General features: G+C 55.0%; 1 protein-coding gene across 3 annotated transcripts; it reads right to left on the minus strand.

Annotated features, from left to right (window-relative positions):
• Positions 1-910: 910 nt before the first annotated feature.
• On the minus strand, positions 911-10173 carry C1H15orf39 (chromosome 1 C15orf39 homolog). Of its 3 annotated transcripts, none has more exons than XM_021661631.2 (3): positions 10006-10173; positions 4054-6796; positions 911-2122 (listed from the first exon to the last, which is right to left on the minus strand). In XM_021661631.2, the coding sequence occupies exons 2-3, from the start codon at positions 6743-6745 to the stop codon at positions 1767-1769; spliced, it is 3048 nt and encodes a 1015-aa protein (XP_021517306.1). In that variant the 5' UTR covers positions 6746-6796; positions 10006-10173; the 3' UTR covers positions 911-1766. The 3 variants fall into 3 exon arrangements, with proteins under 3 accessions (XP_021517306.1, XP_060230531.1, XP_021517307.1); XM_060374548.1 differs by lacking the exon at positions 10006-10173 and adding an exon at positions 7958-9647; XM_021661632.2 differs by lacking the exon at positions 10006-10173 and having other exon boundaries at positions 1985-2122; positions 3995-6796.
• Positions 10174-13455: the final 3282 nt, after the last annotated feature.

Raw genomic sequence — 13455 nt, forward strand, 5'->3', positions numbered from 1 at the left:
ACCCCCTCAAGGGTTCACATGTTAAAATTTAATCCCCATTGTGAGGGGAAGATGGGAACTTAATCCAGCTATTGTGCTCAGAGGTGGTGTGTTTGAGGTGATTAAGATTAAAATCATCAGGTGGAGCCTCATGGCCTAACACCCACGGCTCTGTAAGCTGTCTGGAAGATACATGCATGTACTCTCTTGCCATGTGGTGCCCGGATCTGCCTCAGAATTCTGCCAAGAATGCTATCACCAGATGTGGCTGCTCAGCCGTAGACCTCTTGAACCACCATATAAACCCAAGTGTGGTAATACACACATACACACACACCCAGACTAGGGAAGCTGGAGAAGGAGGATTGTTTTAGGCCCACTGGAACTATAGAGACCCCACCTAAAAGCAAAACCCTTGAACCCAAACAATCCTCATTAAAACTCTCTGCCCATGGTGTTACGGTGATAAACAGATTCACGCATTATAGAACTTCTAAGCTGCACAAAGGCAATGGCAGCTGCCACATCAAATCCAGGCTCAAGGCCAAGCTAATTCAGGCAGCCACTAGAGCAGGACACAGGCTCTAGCTGCATGCAGCCCTGATGAGCTCTGGTGGACTGGCTCCAGCACAGGTGGAGGGAAGCCGTGTTCAGGAAAATAGAGGTGGGCAGGGAGCTGCTGCGGGCCAAGAACGTTCTCAACAGGTGAAGCTGATGGAATGCACAGGGAAGGTCGGCAGCTGCAGACCCTAACGGGTACACCCTCAGTCCTGGGAGGCAGACAAGACCAGTCTGTGGGCGTGAGGCCGCCTGCAGGACCACAGCGGACTACGAGCCGTTAGCACATCTTGCACAGGAACAAGGATGGCCTACGGTGAAGAGTGACAGGCAACTTTAACCCACAAGCCCTCAGATACAAGCTAGATCTCAGTTCTAAAAACAGCCCAAATGCTCTTTAATAGCTGGCCCCCAGGGCCATTCTCATCAACACCGTTAAACAAGGCAGGAGCCCCATCTTGCCAGCCACTGCAGGGAAGTAGCCTCAAGAGCACTCTTGGAAATGCCAAGAGTGCCCAGTCCAGACCTCCAGACACCTCCCAGCATTGAACTCACACAGCCTGCTGGATCATCCCTGGAGCTGCTTGGCTCTAGAATACAATGCTACACAACCCTACTGGGGTGTGAGATGCAACCCAGGTAGGTTGCTGATATGAATCCAGAGCAGACAGAGGGTCTTCAGGCCAGTGCCAGGCCAGGTCCCTGCACCAGCAGGGGACGGGGGAAATGTGTGTGAACCATACACATAGGTACTTTAAGGTAACCAGGTCCCAAGACGCATGAAGACTTGACAAGAAGCTTCTGCCAGCCTCAGTCTCATTATTCTACAGCCTGTCAAAGGCCTGTCCTGGACAGGAAGCGAACCAAAGCATAACAGGTGTATGCCAGACACCATCCCCACAACAACCTTTGTGAGGTAGGCTGTGTTGTCTTATTCTACAAACGGGGAACAAGGACTCGTGAGAGGTGACGTGTTTGCCCAGGACACGCAACAAGGAACACAGCAGCCAGGATCCAAAGCCAGGTCAGACTGGCTCCAATGCCCAGGGTTTTCTAAAGGGAAGGAATCCTTTCTAACAAAGACCTCAAGTCAAAAGGTCAGGAAGTCTCTGCCCAGGTAGGTGGGCCCAGCCCTCATATACACTCCTAGCCCTGGGCAGCTGGATGTCAGGACAGGCACACAGTGGTCCCCAGATGGTTGGTTGTCCCAACAGCCCTAGCAACCAGGGCTACAGATGATGGTTCTGGCTGCCCAGAAGCTGGGGGTGAGGCGAAGGCCGGTCTGGTCCTGAAGCCTTGTGGCCCCAAGTAGGAAGTGCCACACCATTGAGCCAGGCGTTTTCCAACAAGCTGCGGAAGCGTGCCCTCAGGGTGGGGCCCGGTGGGCTGGTACTGGAACCAGGGGGAGGTGAAGGATCAGTGGTTGTCTCTGCTTTCTCAGGGCCAGGTGTTGGTGGTTTCCTCCCTGGCTTCTTGACCTTGGGGGCTGGTGACTTCCTAGCCAGGGCTTGTTGGCTTTCTGGCTCATCTCTGGTCACGGTGGGTTCTGATGGGGATAAAGTTCTGGCCTCCATGTCAAAGCGACCTACAAAAGGAAAGCAAAGTCAGACTACAAAATCCAACCTTTGAGGTCCTGCATCTCGTCTCCAAGTCACCTACAACCGTGCTTCTCCTTGCCCCGCAGTGTCACCGCAGCACAGACAGCCCACTGGCCAGACCAACGGGAGCTTGCAGAAAAGACGCTCCTCCCCAGGGGGCACCAGGGCTCTCTACCCAATGAACATAGAGCTCAGAAGAGTCTACTTGGGAACAAGGAGAGGAAAGGAGGCTTGCGGGCCGGGAAGCACTGGTGGGTCATCTTACCACACAGATGAGTAACTTGAGGTGAGGAAAGAAAAGGCTCTCTCATGCAAAAGAGCCATCATCTTTCTGCCACAACGTCCCCAGGGCAAGAACCAGAGACCAGGCTGCTGGGCTGACAGGGGAACACAGGAACCCAGACAGGAGCAAACCAGACATGTCACCCCTGCGAAAGGGTCCCTAAAGGGGTCGCCAACCCAGGCTGAGAACCGCTGCTCTAGCTGGGGAACAAGGGTCTTCAAACCTAAGCAGTGGGAGGCAGGGGAGTTTTCACTGTTAGAATCAGACCTGTAACAAGCAGGCAAGACCAGGAAAACGAACCTGACCCTCTGGCCCCAGACAGGGCTCAAGAATCAAGAACATGGGCCAGCAAGGGGCCTGTTCCACGGCAGAACTCTGCCTCAGGACTCCTCCACCCTGAGCAGGGCTGTACACAGCAGAGTACTCAGCTAGTTAAGGAAGCAGAATACAATGCTCGGGAAAATTTCTGGGCAAGGAGCTGGGTGGCAGGCATGTGTGACAAGTAGGCAGGAAAGACTTGAGAAAGGGCCAGAAATCCAGAAGCCACTTTACTGACACAAAAACAGGTCCACCCCCTCCTTGTCATGGCACCAAAAAACAACACAACACGGCAGCATTTTTGTCTTCTAGAACTTTTTTTTTTTAAGCTCCATAGCTGAGCATGGGGCACTTACCCATAAATCAAGTATTAGGGAGGCAGGAACATTTTAAGTTTGAGGATACTCTGGCTTATATAATGAGGTCCTTCCAAAACCAAAACCACAAACAGTTCTCCAATTCAGGGTACAACAGGTGCACGCAGGTCCGAGACCAGAGAAAATGTACATTCAAAGGTAATAGTGTTTACATGGCAAAGAGCATGAGGTCCTGTCAGATCCTGGGCATGGAAAGTCAACAAAGATGCTTCACCTGGACTGCAAAGGCTGCAGGCGGGAATTAAGCTCACAGCAAAGCTGAGGCCTGTGGGTTGGCATGAATACAAAGCAGGGGTCCAGGTGACAGTGGACAGCATATGGTGGGTATTTTAGGGAAAATGTACCTGGCCTTCACATGACACAGAAGGTACAAACAGATACAGGGGCTATGGTGGTTTGAATAGGTATGGCGCCCACAGACTGGTGTTTCAACACTTGGCCCCTGAAGCGGGGCACTATTAGGAGGTGTGGCCTAGACAGGCTTTGGGTCTCCTATGCCCAAGCTTCCCCCCATGCAACAATCTCCCTCTGGCTGCCTATCAATCAAGATGTAGAGCTCTCGATTCTCTAGCAACATGCCTACCTCATGCAGCCACGTTTCCCGCCATGGTGACAGACTAAACCTCTGAAACTGTCCGTAAATGTTTGCCTTATAAGAGCTGCCTTGGTCATGGTCTCTTCAGAGCAATGAAACCCTAACTAAGACAGAGGATTTCCAAGAGGGGCCAAGAACATTTCCATGCAATTAGGTCTCACTGTTGCCTACAGAATCAAAAGGGCAAGGGAAGCCCAGGAGACCCTGGAACCCCAATCCTTGCCCCCAGTAAGTTCCTGGAATCATTCAGCCCCTTGCCCGTCCACCATGCAAGCAGTACACACACCTGTCAACCTGTCACTCGCTCACACAGCTCCAGTGGCTACAGAGCTGCCCCATGCTCACCCAGCTGGCGGCGCACACAGTCATGCCACTGCAGGCCCAGCAGGTCAGGGTAGATGTCAGGCAGCTGGCGCAGCGCCAGCAGCTTCAGCATGCGCGAGGTGCAGCCGTGCAGGGCACGCTCCCGAAGCGCACGCTCCTCTGACAGAGTAGTGGGCCGTAGCTCCACGCGGTGCTCCTGCAGCACATGGTCCACGGAGGCGGGTGGCAGCTTTGGAAAGAGACGCTCCTTTACCAGATGGATGGGCACAAAGATGGCACCAGCCCGCACCACGTGAGGGAAGGGGCACTGCTGTGTGCACACGAACTTCTGCAGCTGGGACAGCAGCTTGCCCAGCAGGCCCTGCACACCCTGGCAGTCCTGCCACGCAGCCTGGCCCCACGGCCCAGTTGTCTCCAGCCACTCACGCAACTTCTCTGGTGGAGAGTGGGCCACTGAGCCTGAGATGGCATCACAGAGGGACGTGTGCAGCCCTGTAAAGTGCTGTTCTGGGGAGTCGGCTGGAGCTGCAGTGGAAACTTGCGCAGAGACTGGAGCAGGGCCTGAGGCTGGAGCAGAAGCGGGAGCTGGTGATGGCGCTGGAGCAGAGGCTGGGGCCGGGGAGGCTACCGCTATGGCTGGTGGGCTAGGCAGGGCCAGGTTGAAGCACGCCACTGGCAAAGGCTGAGTGAGAATCTGCAGTCCCACGGGCACAGGTGAGGGGTTGGGTGCAGGCTGGGCAGGGGCAGGAGCTGGGGTGGGTGCGGTGGGGACAACAGCTGCAGATAAGGGTGCAGGACGGAGTATCTTGAATTTTCGAAACATGAAAGCCACAGAGCTATGGAAGTTGGTCCTTGGTGTGGCTTCTGTAGTCACTTCAGCTATTTCTGTGACCATCTTTTTTAGGCCTGGCAGACCCGACACTGTATTTTCCATACCTGGCCTGTCCACAGCTTCAGTGGGCTTATGCCCCTCAGGACTAGGGACTTTGACAGGGACAGCCTCTGCCACAGACTTCTTCACACTCAAGTCCAGAGCCACCTCCTCACGAAGAGAGGAGTGAGACCTGGCGGTTCCATCCTGCACAGGTAAGGTCTCCTTGCAATCTTTGTCTTGGCTCTTACTGGTGGCTGCAGCAGTATCCTGCTCAGCTGTGGGCTCGGGTGTCTGCACATCCAAGTAGTCACGGTAAGGGGCCAGACTGAAAACATTGTCAATCACAGGCATTGGTGGAGAGCTGGGAGGCTTGACACCCTTCTGTGGAAGAGACTGGCGCTCCTTGGCACAAGGATGCAATGCTGGTGAGGTGCGGGGAACTGGACTGTCTCGGATGACAATAGGTACCCCTGGACGCTCACTGGGCCTGGGCTGGAGTTTCTCTTTCCTGCAGCTGGGCAGCCACATCTTCTCTTGAGCTTCCGGTGTTGGCTTCTCTGCAGGTCTCACAGGCTCAGAGCATGACTGGCTGGCTGGCAAAGGCTGGCATGTTCGCTGGAAGGCACTGGGCTGTGGCACAGGCTGCACACTGTTCTGGGAATGGGAAGGTGGTGTTCCCCCAAGCCCTGGGGATGCCCCATACAGAGAGAGATCATCCCTGGCATAAGGAAAACCCAGAGTTGGAGGGACAAAGTCCAGCGGGCACCTTGGAGCAAGAGGGGGGTCCAGCTTGAGTCCTGGTGAGGGTGCCGGGAGGGGTGCAGGGGAGTAGGAATAAGTATCTACCCCAGAGGGCATGTAGGGGTTCTGGGATGGCTGTTGCCTCAGGTAGGGGCTGCCCAGCCCACCAGTTTGGTACGAAGCCCCCTTGTGGGCACCTACAGGTGGCAGTGGGAGCAGAGAGCCATAGCTTCCCTGTTTCTCCGGGTGACGGCAAGATGGAGGACAGGGCAAGGCCTGTGCTGGCGGAGGCAGGGGGTAGTGGGCTGGCACTGCATCTTGGCAAGGTGGTCCCAGGGGCTGGGCGAGCTGGGTCCAAGGACTGGAAGGCCCCTCAGACATTGCTTGCTTGGGATCCCCAGAATTATAACCAGTGTATTTGGAAGCCAGGAAGCCTGTGCTCTGGATGGTTCGATATTTCTCCAACAATGCCTGGCATGGCGAAAAAGTTAGGGAGGAATCTTTGCCAGGTGCCCCAGTTGGTAGCCCACGCAAGAATGTCCCATCCAGGGATTGGCCCTTGCCAGGAGCTGTGGCTAGAGAACAGGGTGGGTCAGCAGAGGGCAACAGGGGCCCAGCCACCAGGGTCCAGTCAACATCCAATGGTCTCTTGGTTCCCCCATCCCCTAGGCAAGTGGAGAGTCCATAACACAAAGGGCTGCGGTAAACAGGCTTGGGCGCTGCCAGTGGTGGGCCTGGGTACGCATGAGCCTGGGGACCAAAGGGCAGGAGCTCGCTGGAGTCTTGTATCTTTTCAGAGCCTTCTGTTGGAGGGCGGTAGAGCAGGCAGTTTGTCAACAGGTTGTCAGTCCGGAGTGGGGATCCTGCTACACCAGTGGGGTACAAGGGTGGGTATGGGGTCCAGGATGCCAACCTTTCAGATCCTGACTTGGAAGTGCCCCCTATGGGGCAAGAGAAGTATGCACCCTTGTAATTGCAGGAGTCCTGGCTACCAGCAGAAAGGGGCAGGCTGTGTCCTGACCCGGGGTCCGGCTCCAGGCGAGGCAGCTTGCCGTACATCACAGGCCCCAGAGGCCCCAGGGGCCGCTTCTCTGCCATTACTGTAGAGGTGTCAAGCCCTCCTGAACCGCTGCTACTTGACTTGCTGACCTAGGAGAGAAGAGAGGCAAAGGAGGTCAGAGCACAGGCTGCCTGGAACCACGGAGATGCCACTCTGACTCCTGGCTACCCGAGACTCTGGCCCTTAGCAATACTCAGCTCAGACCGAATGGAGAAGCCACAAATGCAGAGGTTTTTTGTTTCTGGTTGTAGTTTGTTTGGCTTGGTAGGTTCTTGTTTTGTTTTTCAAGACAGAAAGGTTTCTCTGTGTAGCCTTGGCTATCCTGGAACTCGCTACTCTGTAGACTGGCCTCGAGTTTATAGAGCTCTGCCTGCCTCTGCCTCCCAAATGCTGGGATCAAAGGTGTGCACCACCACTGACTGGCCAGCTCTGGTTGTAGTTTTTAATGCACTGAACAAATACGTGTGCTGTGTCCTTACATACGAGTCTATACCCACCATAGGAGCCCTTGGGGTTCCGGGCAGTGCTAGGGGTGTCGGTTGATTTGTCTCCCTGCTCTGCCTTCCCAGGAAAGACCTACCTATCCCAAAGTCACTGGTGAAAGGGATGGCACAAAAAGTGGGCTGTCTGTCTCTACTGGTTTCTACTCCAGATGCCACAGGTATCAACACTCTCCTACAGCCAAGACATGGGATCCCAGCACTGTCTACAAATTCTGATTTCTTCTAACACTTTATACACTTTACCTGCTTGCCTTACCAAAAATCAAAACCTCAAAGCCAGGTCCCAAGAACCAGAATCAAACTAGTCTTGAATGGACAGGGCAGTCCCCTCCCAAGAGGTATCTGGGTAACTCTCCAATTCTACCCAAATTGGGTCAGCTCAGCAGGAGGGTCGAAGCTGACCAGCAGGTGGTGCTGTGGTGTCAACAGGAAGGTCTCTGGCTCAGGGCAGGAGTGTCTGTGTTAATCTCCAGGCCTTGTGCACATGATACACGGAAAGAGGGAGGGTGTGCCTGGGGAGGTGGGGGGCCCCAAGGGCCCAGAGTCCTAGCTGGCAACTACTTCCACTGTACTTTCCTGATGAACAGACTAAGTAAGTGCTGGAAAAAAACAACACGGGTATTCTTTCCCTGGAGCCTTTCCCACTCTGTTCTTCCGCACTTTTCCTTAATAAATCTAGGTTCTACCTAAAGGAAAAGAATGCAGCGCAGAGACAGTCCAAAGGCAGGTGAGGATCCAGCGACTTACGGGTGGTTCATCTGAGGCTTGTCGGTTGGGGTTATCAATGGCCCTCCTCTCCTTCCTCCAGGGAGCAACCCCACCTCCTCAAACTCCCAGCAGCAGCTTAGAAAAGGGCAAATGGAAGCAATATTCCTGTGAGTAGGCCACAGGTCAAGTGTCATATGCTTCTGTCACCAGCAAACAGGGACCGGCTTTCTTCTTTCTCAACAGTAGCCAAATGACTATTGGGGCTCAGAGTTAGATCAGCAAGGGGACAAGAAAACATAACGGGTAGTCTGGCCTAAGCTTATTCCCACCCCAGCAGATGGCAACAGGGGCCCTCTAGACAGGGACCTGTATCTAAGTGGAAAGACCCCATCCTGCACTGCTGTATGCTTATATGGTTGGTTTTACTGTTTTTTTTTCTGACTGGGTCTCACCGTTTATCTCTAGCTGCCCTGAAGCTCGGTATGCAGACCAAACTGGCCTTCAACAGAGATCCACCCGCCTATGTTTGCCACAAGGCTTGCATGGTTCAGAGGGTACCCAGCCTACTCTCTCCTTGGGGAGCTCTGGGTTAATTAAGGGCTGGCTCGGGTCTTGCCTCCACCAATGCTCCTCGGGACCTGCTCTAACCATCTGTCTCAAGAGCCCTTCTCTCCAGGGCTCAGCCCAACCCGTGCCCTTTGCCCTGGAGACTTCCTGAGACCCAGCCACCTGGGACCCTCAGGAGTCTTTGTAGGAGTGCGGGCTCCAAAAAGCCAGCTTGAGTCTCCGAAAGGTGTGAAGGTAACATTATGTCCTGCCAGTGGGGAGGAAAGCTCCCTCGGTGGAGGCCCCGCCCCGCTTAAGACAGCAGCCAAAATGATGGTGCCTTGTTTCCGGGACACGGGGTGACCTCGGGTGCTTGGAGGAGAAGGTAGGACCACAGGCGATCCTTCCGGGAGATGTCAAGTTCTACTAGTTCTTACTCGACTTCTAACCTCAGCCAGAAGCAGGACGGGGCCAACCACCTACGACTTCTGCTCCTTCCCACCGGGAGACAAACTCCAGGGGTCCATCCCCATTTCCTAGTCCCCAAGAAGAGCGCGACCCCAGGCGGATTGCAGCATCAGTATTGTCTCTGCTCTAACAGACTACGGTCTTCTAAAAACTCTTCGCCAGCCGAGGCCCCCAACACGGGGTGGCCCACACCTCCCAGTTTGAGAGAAGGGGTCACCACTAAATTTCCCTCTCCCGGCCCGGCCCGTGACCACAGTAGCTGCGGCCCACAGGCAGCCTCGGTATGGACTTGGTGACCCACCGACACACCAGGCTTCCGGGTGTCCCCAAGTCTCACTCCGCGGCTCTGCGACGCACGTGCACCCCAGGAGGCTGACATACAGGCTGCCGCCACGCATGCAAAGCCGTTCCTGATCATACGTGCACGGCCTAAATGTGCACACATCCCCCCACACACACCGCCCAACTGTGCTCAGTTCAGGCACACATGCGAAAGCCAAGAGGTTCGCACTCGGAGCCCCACGGATCGACGGCCGCAGACTGCAGTGAGGTCCGGGGGGGGGTGTAATCCAGCCGCAAAGTCCAGGCAACCACATCCTTCGGGGCGATCCCGCCAGCCTGGGCTACAGCCAGAGAATGACTCAAGCGGTGGCTAGAAAACCACAGGCGTCCTGTTCCAACAGGGCTCGTCCACGGCCCCGCGGCACCTCAGCGCCTGCCACCAATCCCAATCCCCACCCCCACCCCGAATCGGCGCCCGGCAATCCGCGTGAGCCCGGTCCCGCGAGAGGCCCGAGGGATCCGCCTGACTCTTTGCCAGTCCTACGCCCAGGCACTGCTGGGGCTCCGGGGCTCTACCAGGCCCAGGGAGCATCCTGGCAAAGTCTGGGCAGCGGTGCGACCGGGCCCCGCAGCCCGACCGCCCCAGTCCTCAGCGCCAGGGCCCCGACCCCGCGCTCCGTCCCGGACCAGCCGGTAGGGGCGCCCTGGGGCACCGCCACCCGCCCCTTGCCCACGCGCCGTCCGCAAACTCGGCCCAAGTTTCCGCGCCCGCCGGGCAGGCGAGCTCCTACCTTCAGAGCTCCAGGCTCCTGGCAGCCGCCACCCGGAGCCGCGGCTGCATCCTCCGCGCCGCCTGCGCTGCGGGCCCCGCGCCGGCCGGCCTTGGGCGGGAAGTCGCGGCAGGCACCCAGCCCAGAGCCACGCTCGGCGCTGCCGTTCGCGCCGCCGCCGGGCGCCGTCTGTGGTCCCGGGCGGGGCGGGCCGGGGGCGGAGCGGGGGCGGGGCTGCCCGCTGGGTGGGGCAGAACCCGGCTGTGCCTCTGGGAGCCTGCGCTCCCTTGGGCCCTCCCGTACCGAAGGCCTGAGTGGAACCAACTTTCCCGCGACCCGGCCTCTGGCTTTGTGCACCGCCTTCACTCGCCGCGCTCCTCAGACGTCTGCCCCGAGGGCGTTCATAAGCCCTCATTCAGTCATTCCGTTAGATCATTCATTCCTCGCCACTTTTTAGCTATGTGACCTTGGACCTGCCACTTAACTATAGCTGGTCTTTTGCTACTTTGCGGGTTCTTCTATCTCCTAACAATATCTTCTCTGGCTCAACTGCCTTCTTTTTTCACCCTGCTCAATCCCCTTACTGCACCAACTGCCTTCCCTTCTCTAACCCTACTCAATCTCTCTCAGCCTCTGCTGGCTTTTTATATCTTCTCCTGTTCCCAGAAATCCAATAGGCAACTGACACTGAAGGTCATAGGGTCAAGCAGTTCTAACGGCTAAGAGCTCCCAGAGGGCCAGTTGAGTGGCAACTGAGGATCCTTTAAAGGGCCAAGCACACAAGACAAATCCCACTGCACTTAATTTCGGCGAGCTTCAGTTTCCTCGTTTGTAAAAGTGGCATTCTGTCTCATAGAAATCAGGCTTCAGAAAGATGCATGGCACATAAATTGGGGTATGGTGAAGAGTCCTAGCTTTGGGAGGCTGAAGCAGGGGAATTGTAGCGAGTCTGAGCTGAGCCTAGGCTACCTAGCAATACTTTTTGTTGCTTTATTTTGCGTTTGTTTTGTTTGCAACAGGGCCACATTATGTAGTTGTGGTGTCTTGGAACTCAATCTGTAGACCAGGCTGGCCTTGAACTCACAGAGATACACAGCCTCTACCTCCAGAGTGCTGAAATTAAAGGCATGGGGCTACCACGCTCAGCTCCTAGAAAGATGTCTTAAGGGAGCTCCAGACCACTAAGTTGCACTAGGAAGTTGAAAGGACTCATGGGGCAAGGTACAGACAGCTGTATCTCAGCCCCTGTTACGGCTCCATGGCCAAGCAGATGATTTCCTTACCCGGAGTGGACTCGGTAGGAGGCTCTGGAAGTGATGCCAAGTGGTCTTGGTGGGTATCTGAACCTTTCTGGCAAATGTTCCTCACCAAAGGGCATCTGAGCATGGGCAGCTTGGAAGGACGAAGCATCCCTAGCCAGAGGGATGAGCTGCAAAAAAGGGGCTGGGCGACTAGCTGTCTCTGTTCACCAGACTCTAGCCACCTGGCTGTGGAGCCTTGCCCTGCTTAGGACTCACTACTCCTTTCTTGGAAGGAATCTGATCCCTGTAGTTCCAAGATTTCCAAAGCCACGGATGGGTCACGCAGTGAGGGAGAAGAACAGGTGGACACCATACAGATCAAAATGAGTTTATGGGACAAAACCACTCAGGACACCACCTTGAACCTCAGGGTCAGGACTGCCTGAGTCAGAGCAGAGCAGGGCTGAGGGCACAGGTGTGGGAGCACCTGGAGCTAAGGGGGAGGGGCTGGGCTCCAGGTAGGAGAAGGAAGAGGAAGTGAGGTCACTCAAGGAGAGGGGAGGGTGTCTCTTTGGATTAGAGCTGAAAGATTTTTACTAATACAAACTGGGGGGTGGAGAGACTCAGGGGTTTGGGGCTTTCCCAATTATACTGCAGGCTGAAACAAAAGCCCAGATTGCCTAGCTTTTTCATTTTACAGACACGCTCTATCACCAGGACAGTGCATCTGTGCCCTGACAGCTCTGGGTTGTGCCAAATCTGACAGCCTTAGCCCCTTGCCTGCAGCCCTCTCTCAAGGGGATATTGTTTCCTGCTCTCACACCTCACTGCCTCTCCCACACTCCCTACTGCAGAGCGTCCACTCCAACTCCCGACCTGCTGTTAGGAGTGGGTTGGGAGGAAGGCTGTGTCCGTTGCCACTGTGGGCTAGAACTCTCAGGTTGTAGGCTCAGGGAGGATCCCCATCGGCCAGGATGAGCCTGAAGACTCCTAGAGGTCCAACTAAAACTGCAGCTGTCCCTCTAATCAGCTTTTGACGTCACTTAAACACTCTGGATTGCCAAAAAAAAAAAAAAGGGGGGGGGCGTGAGGGATGGAGGATGGAGGACTTGAGAACCACTTTGCAACTCCCGGGGCCTTAACTTGCTCAGCACACAAGAGAACCAGGTAGCCTTTCAGACCGCAGTGTCAGCATCCAGCAACATCTAGTGAGGAACTCCTCATAAACTGTAGATGCCCAGCAACTGTTAACTCCTGAACTTGACCTTTCTCTCTTTTGCCCCAAAGATGATATGCAGAACCTCTAGCAGAAGAACTAGTTCTTTCAAGGGGGCTTGAGAGGCCCCTTGGCTTTTTCTTAACACTGTGGCCTTGGAGAAATATTAGTGTTTTGTCTGGAAGGTGAAGGGCACGTGGCAGTGGGAGGGTTGCAGAAAAGCAGAAGGCTGGCACATGGAATCTGAACACTCAGGCTGAGAGGTAGGATCTATTGAACACAAGGCAGGTCTGCGGCACAGAGCAAAACAAAAAAGCAACTCAGAGTAGAAGAGAAAGGTTCAAAGAGGGTTCATCTTCCCCTTACCACAGCCCCACACAGGCTTGAAAGAGGTGCATGGCCCTTCCCTTGCTCTCCTCCCCACTCCCTCACTGACACAGACTCCTCCGTAGAAAGGTAAGGTGAAAGGTCAGTTCCTGAACTGCAACTTGTCATGTTGTGGTTATTAATAATAACATCCCTCCCATTGATGAGGTCATGCTTGCTATTTACAAATATCTTTCCTTCCTCAGAGGCACTACCTCACCCCAGAGGAAAGGCAGTAATGGAAGCTATCCTACAGGCAGCAAGCCAGAGAGACCTAAAACACATGTGACGCTTCCATCTTTTGAGTTCCAGCTACAGAACCTGCCTCCTCCAGGGAGGCCACCCATACTGTTAGCACTGCCCTCTCATCTTCATCCCCTCTCCTTCCCTCTCCAGCAGAGGATAACTTCAGTGCTGGTAAGTGATGGAGCAAGGAGCTCCTCCATGGAGCTGGTTCTGTGCCAGCCACTTAATCAATAATGTCTCACTTAGGTCATAAACCAGATAAAGTAAGAATTTGAGAAGCAAGCAAACTCACCAAGTATGGTAGTACATTGTGACAGATGGCTATAATCCCAGCACTTGGGAGGCTAAGGTAGCAAAATCAGGGGTTAAAAAAAAAGTGAGGTGAACTGAGTTTGACCTTCT

This window comes from Meriones unguiculatus, chromosome 1 (assembly GCF_030254825.1).
Source record: "Meriones unguiculatus strain TT.TT164.6M chromosome 1, Bangor_MerUng_6.1, whole genome shotgun sequence".
In the NCBI taxonomy this organism is placed as follows: Eukaryota; Metazoa; Chordata; class Mammalia; order Rodentia; family Muridae; genus Meriones; species Meriones unguiculatus.

Excerpts from the sequence above, each read along its gene's own strand:
- C1H15orf39 (XM_021661631.2), bottom strand. The coding sequence starts at position 6,745 with ATGGCAGAGAAGCGGCCCCTGGGGCCTCTGGGGCCTGTGATGTACGGC. Across the intron at positions 2,123-4,053 it reads CTGTGTGCGCCGCCAGCTGG|GTCGCTTTGACATGGAGGCC; the intron begins GTGAGCATGGGG and ends TTCCTTTTGTAG.